At 38.2% G+C, this 14,262-nt stretch overlaps 1 protein-coding gene across 1 annotated transcript in view; it reads right to left on the bottom strand.

Annotated features, from left to right (window-relative positions):
- The window catches only part of LOC122810537 (zinc finger protein 182-like), a 221,445-nt gene extending 207,572 nt beyond the window's left edge, over window positions 1-13,873 (bottom strand). Inside the window, exon 1 of the mRNA XM_044082117.1 lies at window positions 13,790-13,873. Coding sequence (XP_043938052.1) covers window positions 13,790-13,873 — 84 coding nt within the window. The remainder of the gene's footprint in view (window positions 1-13,789) is intronic.
- Window positions 13,874-14,262: the final 389 nt, after the last annotated feature.

Below are 14,262 nucleotides of genomic sequence, written 5' to 3'. Positions count from 1 at the left end.
CCTGGCCTCCAACTCAAATGTCTTTAGCTCCAGATGGATTTTTAAGTTCTCTGCGAAAAGGTTGGGCAGTCCATGCGCCAGTCTGATCGTTGTCCTGGTTGCAGTTTTCTAATGCAGCTGTGACCAAAGCTGCAATCATGTCTGCTTTAGTCAGGTTTCCATGCACCAGTCCTCTAGCCTGGCACATCTCAGCCAGCTGGCTCCCTGTCAACTTTCCTTTCTCCTCTGCTGACATGCTGCCTGCTCTCCCTGACTAATTCAGCTAACAAAAGAAATAAAACAATTGTGATCTGAACTCTTGAGTATTTACTGTGTGGCTGATTTAGAGTACAAAAACACCTTCAGTGATCACTATACACAAGCTGCAGGAATTCACACTACCCACACCACTACAAGCCAATTAGTATTTGCCAACCAATTAATATGTGGTGTGGATATCCCACCACTGTCAAACAATTAATATGTGATACCCCGTGCAATGGCCCAGCAATCAAGGAGCATTAATCCTCACCACTAACACCAGCGAGAGGCATCCATATAGGGAAAGAATAATAAATACACACACAGTGAAGTACAATTTCAGTTAAGAGCACACAGACATCACAGTCAGTCTGGGGCTGGTTTCTCCCTTTCTCTCGAGGTCCCCAATAAGACTTCCTAATGGCACAGCTATAGGGACCAGATCTGCTGCTGGTATAAAATATATGTTACAGGTAACTACTTTCCAATTCAAGTGTGCTTTGTAAACCTGTCTTTTATCAATCTGTATATAACCAAGTCTATCAGCCCTGTATTTTATTGTATCATGAATGTAATTATTATTTACTATGTCTAATTGTTTTGAAAACAATATTGCTCTTGTAAAGGAACCTGTTAATTACAGGTTTATATAATGGAGCATTCCTCCCCAGGTTTCCCCTGAAAATAGGTTACTCTAAGTCAGACTTTCCTGGTCAACAAAGACAATAAATAAACAAACAAATAAATATATTAGCAATATGTTAAAGAATGAAGATAAACTTTGCATAATTACGGTATCGGTTCGGACTGCCAGCATGGATTCTGCAATGCCTTTAGTACCAAACAGTACAAATGTCTGTTACCAACAGCATTTATAATAACATAAATAATAAACATACTACAGCAGGATTACTTCTAGACATTGCTTGAGCATTTGAGATAGTAAAGCATAAAATGCTCCTACATAAATCCAAAAGGGTCAGATTTGGTGATAACACTATCACATTGGGGGTTGTCATAATGGTTAATTTGTTTATCTCACTGGTATAAGGTTCAGTGTTTGACTCTCACGTTTGGTCACTTTCTGGTTATTGGCTAGTCAAATAATAGTCTGCATACTGATTTCCTTAGTATTTAATAGGGACTGGGCTTGGCATAATGGTTAAGGTATTTACTTAAGAGACACAAGGGGCACAGTTTGATTCTCACCTTTGAAATCGGCTTGCCTTAAAATGGCCCACAAGTGAAGCTAGCTACTGAAGTATGTATGTATATATATATATATATATATATATATATATATATATATATATATATATATATATATATATATTATATTAACCTGGTTTACAAGCTACCTCACTGATAAGACATTTCAGTTCTACTCCAGCAACCAGTACTCTAGCAACAGTAGCCTCAATGCAGGTGCACCCCAAGGGTCCAACTTTGGCCCGCTTCTCTTCTTTTTGTTTATTAACGATCTTACTGAAGACCTGACATTTCTTTATCACACCTTATATGCAGGTGATATCCTACTGCTTGAAGCTAATAAATCTCATACCATCTTACAAGCTCAGCTACAAACTAGTTTCACCAAACTATGACCTTAGACCACTGCCAACAAAATCTTTATCAATCCAAGGAAAAACAAACTGAATGCTGTTTGTCTCTACCCACAAAGTATCAAGCTTTCCTAATATCCTGCTTATATGGACACATTGCAATTATATTTCCAATGTACCTTAAAGCAAATAGTTAGGCATCACCCTTGATCCTTCACTTTCTTTCTGCAGTCATACTCACGTTATTACTTCTAAGATTCTGTCTTAACTCAAAATATGTTACAAGATGTTTTTCCTACTTACTCCAACAGCTAGGTCTACTGCTATTAAAAACATCTTTCTGCTTAAACTACAGTACTGCTTAGCCTTACTTTAAACTAATCCTTCAAGATATAAGGAATTTAGGTTACTGAAAACAAGATTTTCAGATTTGCCCTATTAGCTGAATCTGACTTCCACCATTGTGACCTCATAAAGGGCCACGTTTCTTTTTAGTTGTCTTACGTTCAAAATATTAAATCTAGTATACTGTACACCACTGCTAGCCAAACTATTATTCCGGGAACAAGCTTATTCCTAAAGGAACAGCCAGAATAGAGACATCCCTCTTATAGGGCTCTGCTTCAACTATGGAATGGGGAAAAAGCTTTCTCACTTGTAGGGCCTCCTACATGGAACCACCTTCCACAAAATCAAAAGAAAGTCCTCAATGAAAGACTTACAAAAAACAAAAATCAGTAGGTAAGCACCTGTATGAGGATTCCATGTGGAAAAGCTTTACAGATAACGGTTAACAGATAACCTTCCCTTTCATCTGATTACATCTGATTACCCTCATTAATCTGTACCACTCTGCAATGGTTTTAGCATAACTAGATGCATATAATCCATATAATTGTTTTGTGTCTGCAATCTATGATTCATTAACGTCATTAAACTTAAGTTTAACTTAAAATTAAGTAGACATAATACTATAGCCATTCATTTAATGAAATATAAACATCTGACAGAGCAGAGAATGAAGGCTCTGAGCTGTTAATGAGTTGCTTCCTGTAGTTAAGCAGAGGGTTCAATTCTTTCTACCGCCATTTGCCTAATGTTGGACTCTGAGCAACTCGGCTAACTACACAGCATTCCTGAGTTGTCCCTGATGGTGGACAAGGGTGTAGCCAGGTGTACCTCTGTACCCTACTGAGTACATTTTTTTCTGAGTACCATATAAACATGTTTATTCAGGACATATTATGTCTACAGCTGTCTAAATTAATGTCTTTGACAACAGATGCAATACTGCTAATCTAAAAACAATATTTTCAGTAGTTTTATGGGGGAACAGCTGAAACTGTTACATTTATTAAGTGCTGGGGCAGCATTTTTGAGACAGGTGTCCATTTTTAAGTGATAGGTGTCGGGGGGGGGGGGGTAGCACTTAGAGCTTGTGAGTACAAAATTATATTTGCTTGTTACACCCTGATGGTGGAGACATGTCCAGTGGGCTTACTTCATTAATTAAAAGAAAAATATGTCGTGGGTACTGTGAGACATAATGTTCCTGTACTCAGCTGAGTGCACTTACATAGCCATGGAGGCCTAGTACTCTTCATTGTCAATCAGAAAACCACCAACAGAACAGTAGGCAAGAGGCAGAAACTGAAAGTGAAGCTTTTTCATCCAGTTACCACTGTACATTTTTAATTCCATCTTACATTCCCTGATATCATTTTCTTACCTAGTTATCTGTTTTACTGAACATGCAGTTGGACTTGACCAAGACCCCCCCCCCCTTTTAGCCTCATCTTAGTGAAAATAATTCAAAATGAAATGCATGCAGAACAATGCTATTGCTAGATATGGCTACATAGCTGTACAAAGGCTAAGTAAATGAGCTAGATTACAGTAAATAATATAGATAGCAATGATTACAATTAATGTATGTATTGTAATTAGGAGATATAACAATGAATTCACTGCTGTGAGAGATGATTAAAGGACTGCCTTCACCTCACCCAAAATAATGAATTTCAAACTGGTTAGCAGCTTCTCAACCTTAGTAATAAGATATCTCAAACCATGGTAATGAGATAGCTCCCCTTTCCCCCCATATCCTGCCAACTTTCTCTAACCCAGAAATCCTACTAACCATGCTAAAACTAAGCACTCACAAGACAATCGCAGTCATGGGTTTATACATACTGCCAGGTAACAATGCTAAAACAAGGATATTCTCTGCTGAGCCTCCTCAAAAATCTCTCATGAAATCATAATATTGGGTGATATAGGTTAACAAACCATACAGTCTGAAAATCCAACCAATATACATTTGTACAAGTTTAGACAACTTATGACCGCACCAACTAGATATAACAAAGCCACAGGCATTATATTCTTGTAGTGCATGGAGCATCATGAGTACACTCAAAAAATGGCCAAACTGCAATCTGGTTCAGCAAGAGACCTGACCTTAACAATGCTTAGAGTGGTGCTTAAAATGTTTAAGCATCCCCTAAGTGCTGCTCAGGTTCAGTCTGCACTAAAAGCAGACAGCACTGACCAGTAAACAGCAGAGGTAGGTAGAGGCGGCTTTGTTTCAACTCCTGTCTCTACCTGCCGTCTGCTAAACTAAACTAACCTAAACTACAAAGGGCATTTTGAATTAAACAGCTTATAAGAGCATATGTGAGGACTTCAGCTACTCCCCCACTGCTTTACTCTGGCTTTAAAGCCAACACAACACTTCACGTTTTTAATAGATATTATGCATGGGACAATTTGGTAACTGTTCTGGATTATATACTGGGACAGAGACTTTATGTGACTTAACATTTGAAACCGATAAGACTGATGATTCAGTTTAGAACTGATGAACTGGAAGAGTATGATAAAAATGCATGCAGGGTCTGTGTGACTTTGTGGATAATGTTGTGAAAGTTAGAGATAAGAGAAGCTTATGGAATGGAGGGTGGAGGTTGGAAGTTGTTTTGAAATGTGAAAAAAAACATGGTAAAATACTTTCCAATTGTTACTTTTGTTGCTGATCACAATGGGACATTAAGATACGCTGGCCAGCCTAAATCTTTTGTAGGGACTTTTCTCATTTACATAATGATTGTGACAAGGTATAATGTAAATACAGCAAGAAGTTGTATGGCTAAATGCAGGTTGTGTGAAAAAAGGGACACCTTTGGATGGCTTGTCAAGAGCAAACACTAAATAATGAAAAAGTAGAGGAAAGGTGGGGGGGGGGCATACACGAGGAAGAACAACAATAGGCTGGGGGAGAAGGTGAACTAAGTAAAGAAGAAACTGTAGAAAAAATAAGTATGGAAGATATAATAACAGAATCAGGAGAATGTGTATATCAGCATATCAGAATAACGGAGTGAACATGCTAGTGAATGGGTAGCTGAATAAAGAAATATGCATGAAGTGAGATATAAGACAAGGATTTTCAATGAGTAAAATATTGTTTGTACTGGTAATGAATGGGATAGTGAAAGAACTAGCTTGTAAAATGAAAGGTGCTAGATATGTGATGCAAAGGAGTTGGTGATTCCAGTAATTTTGACATACTCAGATGATATAGTTGCAGTTGTTAAGAACAAAATATGGATGTAAAAAGTGTTGGTTCATCTGAATGGATGTTTAAAGTAAATGGGAATGACCTTGAACAAATATAAAAGTACAGGTTTGGGTGATGTGAAAATTTGGTGTTTGCACATTCCAATGAACAAGTTGCCTTTGCTAGGAGTGAAATTTGGGAAAATTATTTGATTATGATACAATGAGAAGGTTGGATAAAAGAAATGACGGGAATATGTCTTCTGTGGAGGACATATAGATTAGCATTCACAAAAAAAGGTTTATTTGGTGAATTTTGTATTAATGGGAAGCATAGCATATCTGTTAAATATTTATATGATGCCACAAAAAATATGAAACGGAAATTGTGCAATTTGTGTTTTCTTTCATATGGGGTTCAAGATTAAACCCAGTAAAAAGAAATGTGCTGTATATGAGTGAAGATGAAGGGGGACTGGGCTTACTAAAGTTACTAAATTCAGTGGTTTATTCTACTTTTTAAAACTTGTATAGAATATTAAAGTGGGTAAAGGAAAAGAATGAGAAACTAATAGTGAGACTGTTTAAATTTAAGTACAGAATGTTCTAGATGATGACGTGAATAAGAAAGAGGAAAATAATATTTAAATGAAATTAAAATTATCAAGAAAAAATACTAAGATCAAAAATTATGATACAGAGCAAGATAGAAGGGTGTGGCATAATGATGTCATTAAACAAAATTGCTATGTAAATCCATGGAAAAAAATAGTGGATGAAGTGATTAAAGCTATTAAAAAAAAGGAAAAAGTGGTGTACCAAGATAATAGTGCGTCAGGATTTCCTACAGAGATTGGTAATAAACAGTTACCAGTAAAGGGAAATATGCCGGGCAGCCACGGTGGTGCAGCGGTTACCATTGTCACCTCACAGCAAAACAGTTCTCCAGTTCGATCCTCGGCTGGGGTGCCATCTGTGTGGAGTCTGCATGTCCTCCCTGTGGTCGCGTGGGTTTCCTCCGGGTACTCCGGTTTCCTCCCACATCCCAAAGACATGCTATAGGTGGATTGGACACTCTAAATTGGCCCTAGGTGTGAGTGCATGCATGTGTGTGCCTTCTGTGGAAGGTTGGGTGCCGGGCTGGAAACTAGACACCGTAAAACTTCACTGCCAATCATGAGCAGATATGTGATCCACTGTGGCGACCCCTAATTGGGAAAAGCCGGAAGTAGTAGTAGTAAAGGGGAATATGCTGTATAAAAAGAAAGTTAAAAAGTATCTTTATTTTGTGGGTAGGAAGAGACAACAGAACGTGTTTTCTGAAATGTAAAAAAAGTGGCAAAACTCTGGAAAACATTGTATGAAGAAAAAATATTTGAGAATATTAATGACATGAACACACTAGATATGAATATGATTATGTATGGATACAAGAACAAAAAGAAAGTGATAGATATGAATTTATTTTATGTAATATGGGTTATTTGGAATGAAAGACTGAATGAAATTTTGTTTAATGGAAAATCGATTTTGGCAGATATATTTTGAAACAGACGGCACAGTGGTGCAGCAGTTTGTTTTGTTCCCTCACAGCAAGAGGTTCTCCGGTTTATTCTCGGCTGGGGTGCCTTCTGTGCGGAGTCTGCATGTTCTCCCTGCGTTCTTGTGGGTTTCCTCTGGGTGCTCCGGTTTCCTCCCACTTTACAAAGACATGCATCTGGAGCATTTCTCCCTGGGCCTCTGCTGAAAATTGGCTTGTTCCAAGTCAGACTTTCCCATTAAACAAACAATAAATAAATAAATAAAGATTAGATTATGGCAGTGGGGGGGTTAATTATGGAAGAACGATAATGAGGATGTTATAAGAAAAATAATTAAAAAAAACAAATGGGTGCGTGTGTGTGTGTGTGTGTGTGTATATATATGTATATATATATATATATATATATATATATATATATATATATATACATACTTACATATATGTGTGTGTGTGTGTGTGTTTATAATGTGTAAAATAAAGTACCCCTACTCTTTTCAGTAGGTGCCATAGGATTTTTATATCCACCTGAGCTACTACCAGCTTAAGGAGATGGGACCTCAGTTTTACAGTCACATCCGAAGGATGATTCACTCAGGAATGCAGCACCCCTCCCCCTTATGTTGCAGTGCAGTGTCAGCAACCCATCTACCTTGTGTGGGAAAAGAACCCACAGCCTTTTTGCCAAAGGTGAATGAATGTACTACCTGCTGGGCCACTGTTACAGCTAAATATTTAAACATTTTCTGTGATTTCAGCCCTTTAGCCCCCTTTTATTTTTGGCTTTGTCTGGAATTCTTGAGCAATAACATTGACAGGTATGAAAGGCAACCCCTAAACTCACTTTCTCTCACACACATGTGCACAGACAGACAGACACACACACACACTGTCACCCCCGACTTAATCAGATTCATGGACACATTCACCCATTCCCCCACACTCATGCTATGAGACACACACACAATTATCAGACTTCATTCACACCCTACAGACAGACAGACACATACACACTGCAAAACACTTCTACACACTCACATCCTCCACCCCTATGCTTCTGCTGAACTTTGTTGCACTTTCCTGCACTAAGTCCATGAATGACAGCAGCCTTTTGGTGAAGTAGAATTTATTGGCCAGCCATGGTAATTTATGCAGTCAAGTGTAAATCAGTGCTGCAGGCATTTCCAAGGGGAGAACACACAGCTAATTAGCATTAGCTGCTCCCCTGGACTGCCTCATTAGCATGTACTATTGCTGGTGGGACCACTCTTTACAGTGATTCTTACTTTCATGGAAAATCACTGCAGTGAGTCTGTGAATCGGAAAGGGTTATTGAGAGGGAATGACCGGTATATGCCTGCTTCTCATGTAGTAATCAGGCCCATACATTCCCCTTATTTTTAATGTAGTATATAACATTGTAGTCTTCAAATTTCACAGCAATGCTGATGGAGCCATAGTCCTATATGTCTTTTAAATTACTGTTATAGGTGTTCTTTAATACAATTAGTAAGGAAATATCTCGCTGATAGTCTTATACTGGAAGATTTTTATCTTGATTTTTAGATATACCAGTGAAATATGGTAACTACTTAAACTACAGAGTCAGTCTTTCTGTTGGAATGTTTCAGTATTCATTTTCTTAGCGAAAAAAAGGGAGCATGTCATGTGTAGGGCTTAACAACAGAGTAAACAAGAGAGATGCACACAATATAGAGCTTCTGCCGCTCTGAATTGTTAAAACATAACCCAGTGCTTGTAAGAAAGAAAATTGCATAACCAAAACACTCAAGAGAAAAAAATGTGGGCAATGCTTCACGATTGAAGTATGTCAGACTGACAGTAGGTGGTAAAAAGAAAATTAAATAAGAGAAACTAACTGTGAAAGAAAGGCTGCAGCAAAACCAACATGACTGTTTATATTACAAGTAACAAGTAAAGAAAATAGGCCAGACTGGCACATGACAGACAAGAGGACTGTAGCCAGAGATTTTCTTTTTGCAGTCACTCCCTCTGTCTATATCACTTTCAGACTATTCCTTCTATAACCAAATGAAAAGTAATTTTCAGGTGCTTAGCTGTATTTATAATCATGCTGTGTATATATGTATGTATGCTGTAGACATTATAATGGACTGTTAAAGATGTATTACTGTCATTACAATTCATGGTTTTCTGAGATGGTTAGAAAAACACCATTTGGTTGAACACAAAAGTATGCTTGGCTATACCTTTGAGTAGATGTGGATATAAACAGCTTGAAGATAGTAGTAACAAGAAATGTTAAAAACATTTCTGTTTTCTGACACAGATGTGTTGCCAAGTAGGCACACAGTCCTAAATTCAGTGACTGCTCGTATTAATTTTGCGTTTGGAACCATACACCTGCAGCAGTGAATGTCTTGAAAATATTTCCAAAGCCATCAAATGAATGTCTGGATTACTAAAACAAAAAAACAAGGCAGGTTAGATGGATGAAAGTCGCTTGCTTTCATTAGACATCTTTGTACAGCCTCTCTGAGCACTGTAATGCATTGTATTCTGTCTTACTTAAGTCACTCATGCTGTGATTTGTAATGCTGGAATTGCTCTGGTTAAGTGCACAGCTAAGAAATCTTTATCAAAGAACAAGAAACAAAGAGTACCTTTAGTGTGACAGAAGTAAAACATCTGTATACCTACACCTTTATCTATTACTTATTTGTATCTTGTATATTTATATAAAACTATATCTGTGTGTGTGTAATTTTATATGTGCACACCCACGCATATATCTATCTAAATGTGTGTGTGTGTGTATATATATATATATATATATATATATATATATATATATATATATATATATATATATATATGTATATATATATATATATACATACATACATACACACACACACGTATACATAAACACACACACTTCTATGACAGACACTCAAAGTATCAAAACTTCGAATGGCTGTCATACACTCAGAAAAGTTTGAATGCTAAAGATTTGAATACACAATACTTTGAATCACAAAGATTCGAAGAGAAGCACGCCCTGCTAATTATATATAACATCTCCAAGATTACAATACAGTGGGCAAAGGATAGCTTCCCCAGTCCCCACTGTACCATGATTCTTACAGAAAAAAAGATGAGGCAGGGCTAGCAATCCACTGGTGTGAACCTTGGCTCTAGTTGATTGTCGCTGTTGAAGTGACACCTTGACCCCATGTGCAAAAATGGGAAAAAGGGTCATGGATGCATGTGCAATAAGCTTATTTTCAAATGCATTGTTCTCTACCCACAGATGAGCTAACCATGCCCTCCTCCCAAACCCTGTCAGGTATGGTAATAAACGCTTTTCCTTTATTCTGCTCTGAGCTAGTCCTTGGTCTCCACCAGAGGATGCTGCTAAAGTGAGAGGGAATAATTTATTACCCTTCTGTCGATGATGGAGAGCTGGACTCAGTGTCTCACCTCAGCAGTCAGGTATCTGTCCCTAGTAGCTAGTCAAGTCTAGTTTAACTGTGTTGGGATAAGAGGCCTACATAAGGCCCAATGAACACCTGTTCTGACTTAAATGATGGAGCAGAGATAGACAATAAAAAGTGAAGCCAAAAAAACTGCAGTAGCTAAAATAAACATCAACATTATAAAGTAATTTTAATATGTGGACGGATGCTTTTTGTTGCAGCACCGTATCCCTGCTTCTTATCTGTACGGACTTTTGAGATTGTTCTACCTTAGAGTACTGTGATCTTGATCTTAATACACAATTACACTTTTGTTACTGAACTTTATGACTATTGCACTACATTTTATTTTTTGCCTTGCACTTAAGGGCATCAGTACATTTAATTTGAAGTTTCTGGCCATTTTAACTTTTTTTTTTTTAAAGGGTATCATGCCAAACAGCACATATCTAGATTCACCTTAAAACTATGGGGGTTTAAATTTTAGTGAAAACATGTTTACTGCGATGTATGTCACCGATTATGAGTGATTTTAATCTTAAATAATCAGAAATGCAAATACTGTGCTCATATTCAATATAGATTCGAAAATGTTGCTTCATTTTTCAAACAATAATGTGTTACCATTCAACAGTACTGTTAGAAGGTGACATTTCAAAGTGCTGCTGTACACATATTTAAAGTTTGAAAGTTCTGTTTTATGCACCCCTGCTGAGGTTGGGTGGGTGGCGTAATGGTTAAGGTGTTTGCCTTACAAACACAAGGTGCAGGGTTCGAGTCTCACAAGGGATAATTGGCTAGGCTTAAAATGGCTGGCAAGAGCAGTTAGCTTAGTACAAGGGATAATTGGCTAGGCTTAAAATGGCTCGCAAGAGCAGTTAGCTTAGTACTAATCTATAGGGTTGGGAGGGTGGCCTAATGGTTAAGGTGTTTGCCTTATAAACACAAGGTACAGGGTTTGAATCTCACAGGGGATAATTGGCTAGGCTTAAAAAATGGCTCAAAAGGGCAGTTAGCCTAGTACTAATCTATGAATCTATGAGGTATTACTTTGAGATTTTCAGATGAGTGGAACAAGCATGCATGCTGATGTGCAGTGTGTGGCACATTTTGTTTGCTGACTGTACTTTGCCCATAGCTGGACTGGCAAAGCATCATATTTGCGGTCCTTCCCACTGACTAGCATCACAGGTAAAATCCTTTTCTCCAGTATAAAACAAGTGCTATGTTGTATATGAACACAGGTCTACAACATTTCACTGAAACTCAGATGACTGTGCACAGTTCACTGAAAGCTCACTTCATTGAAAACTCAATTCACTGAAACTCATTTCAGTGAAAGTTATATTTGGCCTTTTCCCAACTGTAGTGCGACCCTGGAGTTAGTATATATTGTAAGGGTGTGGGGGGGCACAGCCCCTCACGCTGGGGGGTGTAGCCCCCCCCCCCCACATAGTTTGGGTATATATTGTGTTCTGAAAAGAGTAATTTATTGGAATTGTAAGTATCCATGTCTATAGTTCAAAATATTAAAAATAGGTGGGGGGCTGTGCCCCCCACACCATCCTTACTATATATATATATATATATATATATATATATATATATATATATATATACTAACTCCAGGATCGCACTACAGTGGGGGAAAGCCCATATATAACTTTCAGTGAAATGAGTTTCAGTGAATTGAGTTTTCAGTGAAGTGAGCTTTCAGTGAATTGTGCACAGTCATCTGAGTTTCAGTGAAATGTGCTTTCAGTGAAATGTCCTAGACCCATGAACATATAGCTTCATTAGATTTTTATGTACCCGTATTTCTGCTCTTCATAGCCTAGTTTTCAGTTTACTAAATCTTATCCTCTTTACTGACTATGACAGCCCAAAGAGCAGTGCTGACTCTAGGCACAGGCACATGCTACTGTACCCTGCACACAGTCTGTCATTCTCATAGAGGTTTCATGGTTCTCAGACAATTTGTAAAAATTCTGTATAAACAAACATCATTCCATCCATTCACAACCCTTTTACCTTTTTCCCACTTTTGCACATGGGGTCACTTCAATGGTGATAATCTAGAGCCAAGCATTTCATTTAAAACACAATGTTTGAGATGACTGTCTAACAGAGAAAAGACAGTTTTTGGTGATAGGGCAAGCCCCAAAACTCTAATAGAGGGATTCTCATTGAACCCTTGAACTTAATGTAATCAACTCCAAGGTCATTACACATGACAGCATAAGTGAAATCCACACCAGAGTGACCTTATTCAAAGAATCTACAGTTTGGCCAGTTATACAACTTGGCCATTGGGGAACTACCTGAGTAATCTCCATTATTTCTTTAGTGATCCTGCTATGTGCTTCCTGGACCAGAAGCTTCCAATTCTGGGGCATGAAGGTTAATAATTGTCAGTCTCTGCTTGTGTGGTTTGGGAATTATACCAGGAGATGAGCAGGACTCCTTAACTCCTGGTAGCTGGTGTTCCTGACTAACATAGTGAAGAGCAGGTAGGGTCTTCTATGCTACTTTTTTTTTTCTCCACTCAGTATATGATAGAACATGGATATCACCATGCCATCTGTTTCAGCTGCCTAATATGCACACTGTGGCAATTGTATGACCAACCTCTGTCAAGTGCTATGAAGTACTAAAGCCGCTTCAGATTTCTCAGTAAATTCTCCCCCAAAACACATATACACACAGACGCACTCTGGAAAAAAAATTATGTTGATTAGTCCTACCCAGCCAACTTCAGCTGCCATTCTGTTAACATTAACAGATTCCCAAACCCGCCTGGCAGGCACTACAAGTAGAAATGTACCCTCTGAATCAATAGAGTGACCCTTTCACAAGGTTTTAATTTAAACACCCAGTGGGTCACTGACAAGGCAACAGTCTTTTTCTTACTGTGTCTCAAACATATAAAAGGACTGGGATAAGAAATATAAATATCTCAGAAATGGTGTGAAATACAGCTTCGAGACAGATTTGTTCATTTGACTGACCCCCCCCCAGCTTTGTCAAATTCTGCATACCATAAGTAACTGTTCTCAGGATTCTGACAAGAGGTCAGTAAGTATGAAATAACGTGCCCTTAGGTACAACTAATAGGTTCTATAAATTAGGGAAGTATTTGGGAGAAAGTCCCTCCACATGAGAAGTTGGAGGCTTTTTACATTAAGTGTTTGTTGTTTTAGTACAATGTTTTTCAACAAAACAGGTTAGGTACACTTGACATTTGATGATGTGTTTTTTTGCATTATTATTGACCCCTCTCCTGCCAACCATCAATCCTCCCCTTGATCAGGTATTATGCTGACCAAAGGGGAAACATCATTTAGGCAGCCACAAGGATGCTTTTTCAGTTTATGGCCTAACCCTGACCCTGGTGGTGATATGAGCACTTATGTCACCACACAGTTTACCTGTGCCCCCTTGTCCTTTGAAGCATTTTCCTCCCCACATGTACCAACAATATTACCACCACCAGCTTTGGTAGCTTTGTCCATGTTTTCCCTTGTGCCAGCTCCATGAATGATGATGAGGCCCCCCCCCCCCCACGAGAAGCATGCCATGTTCTCTGCCCACTCCATCAAGCAGCTAAACCACTAGTTAGACACAAGTCGCCTGGGTTGCAGTCATACCCATCAGCTATCCAGAATATCACAGCATGTTTAGATTTTCATCTTATATTTTTGGTCTGTTCCTCTTAAAATTAGTGGTTTCCTGAACAATCATGAAGGACTGATGTCACTAAATAATGACAGACTTCTGAGTTTTGCTCATGTCCTATGCTATTGTAGCAGCTTTCTAATTTATAAGGTTTATAACGGTGGCACAGTGGTATTATTGTTGCCTCATAGCAATAAGGTCTCCAGTTTGATTCTCGGCTGGGGTG

The sequence above is a fragment of the Protopterus annectens genome, chromosome 9.part0 (assembly GCF_019279795.1).
Source record: "Protopterus annectens isolate FY-2018-M chromosome 9.part0, PAN1.0, whole genome shotgun sequence".
NCBI classification, from domain to species: Eukaryota; Metazoa; Chordata; order Ceratodontiformes; family Protopteridae; genus Protopterus; species Protopterus annectens.
This window is presented reverse-complemented; position numbering and strand designations above follow the sequence as displayed.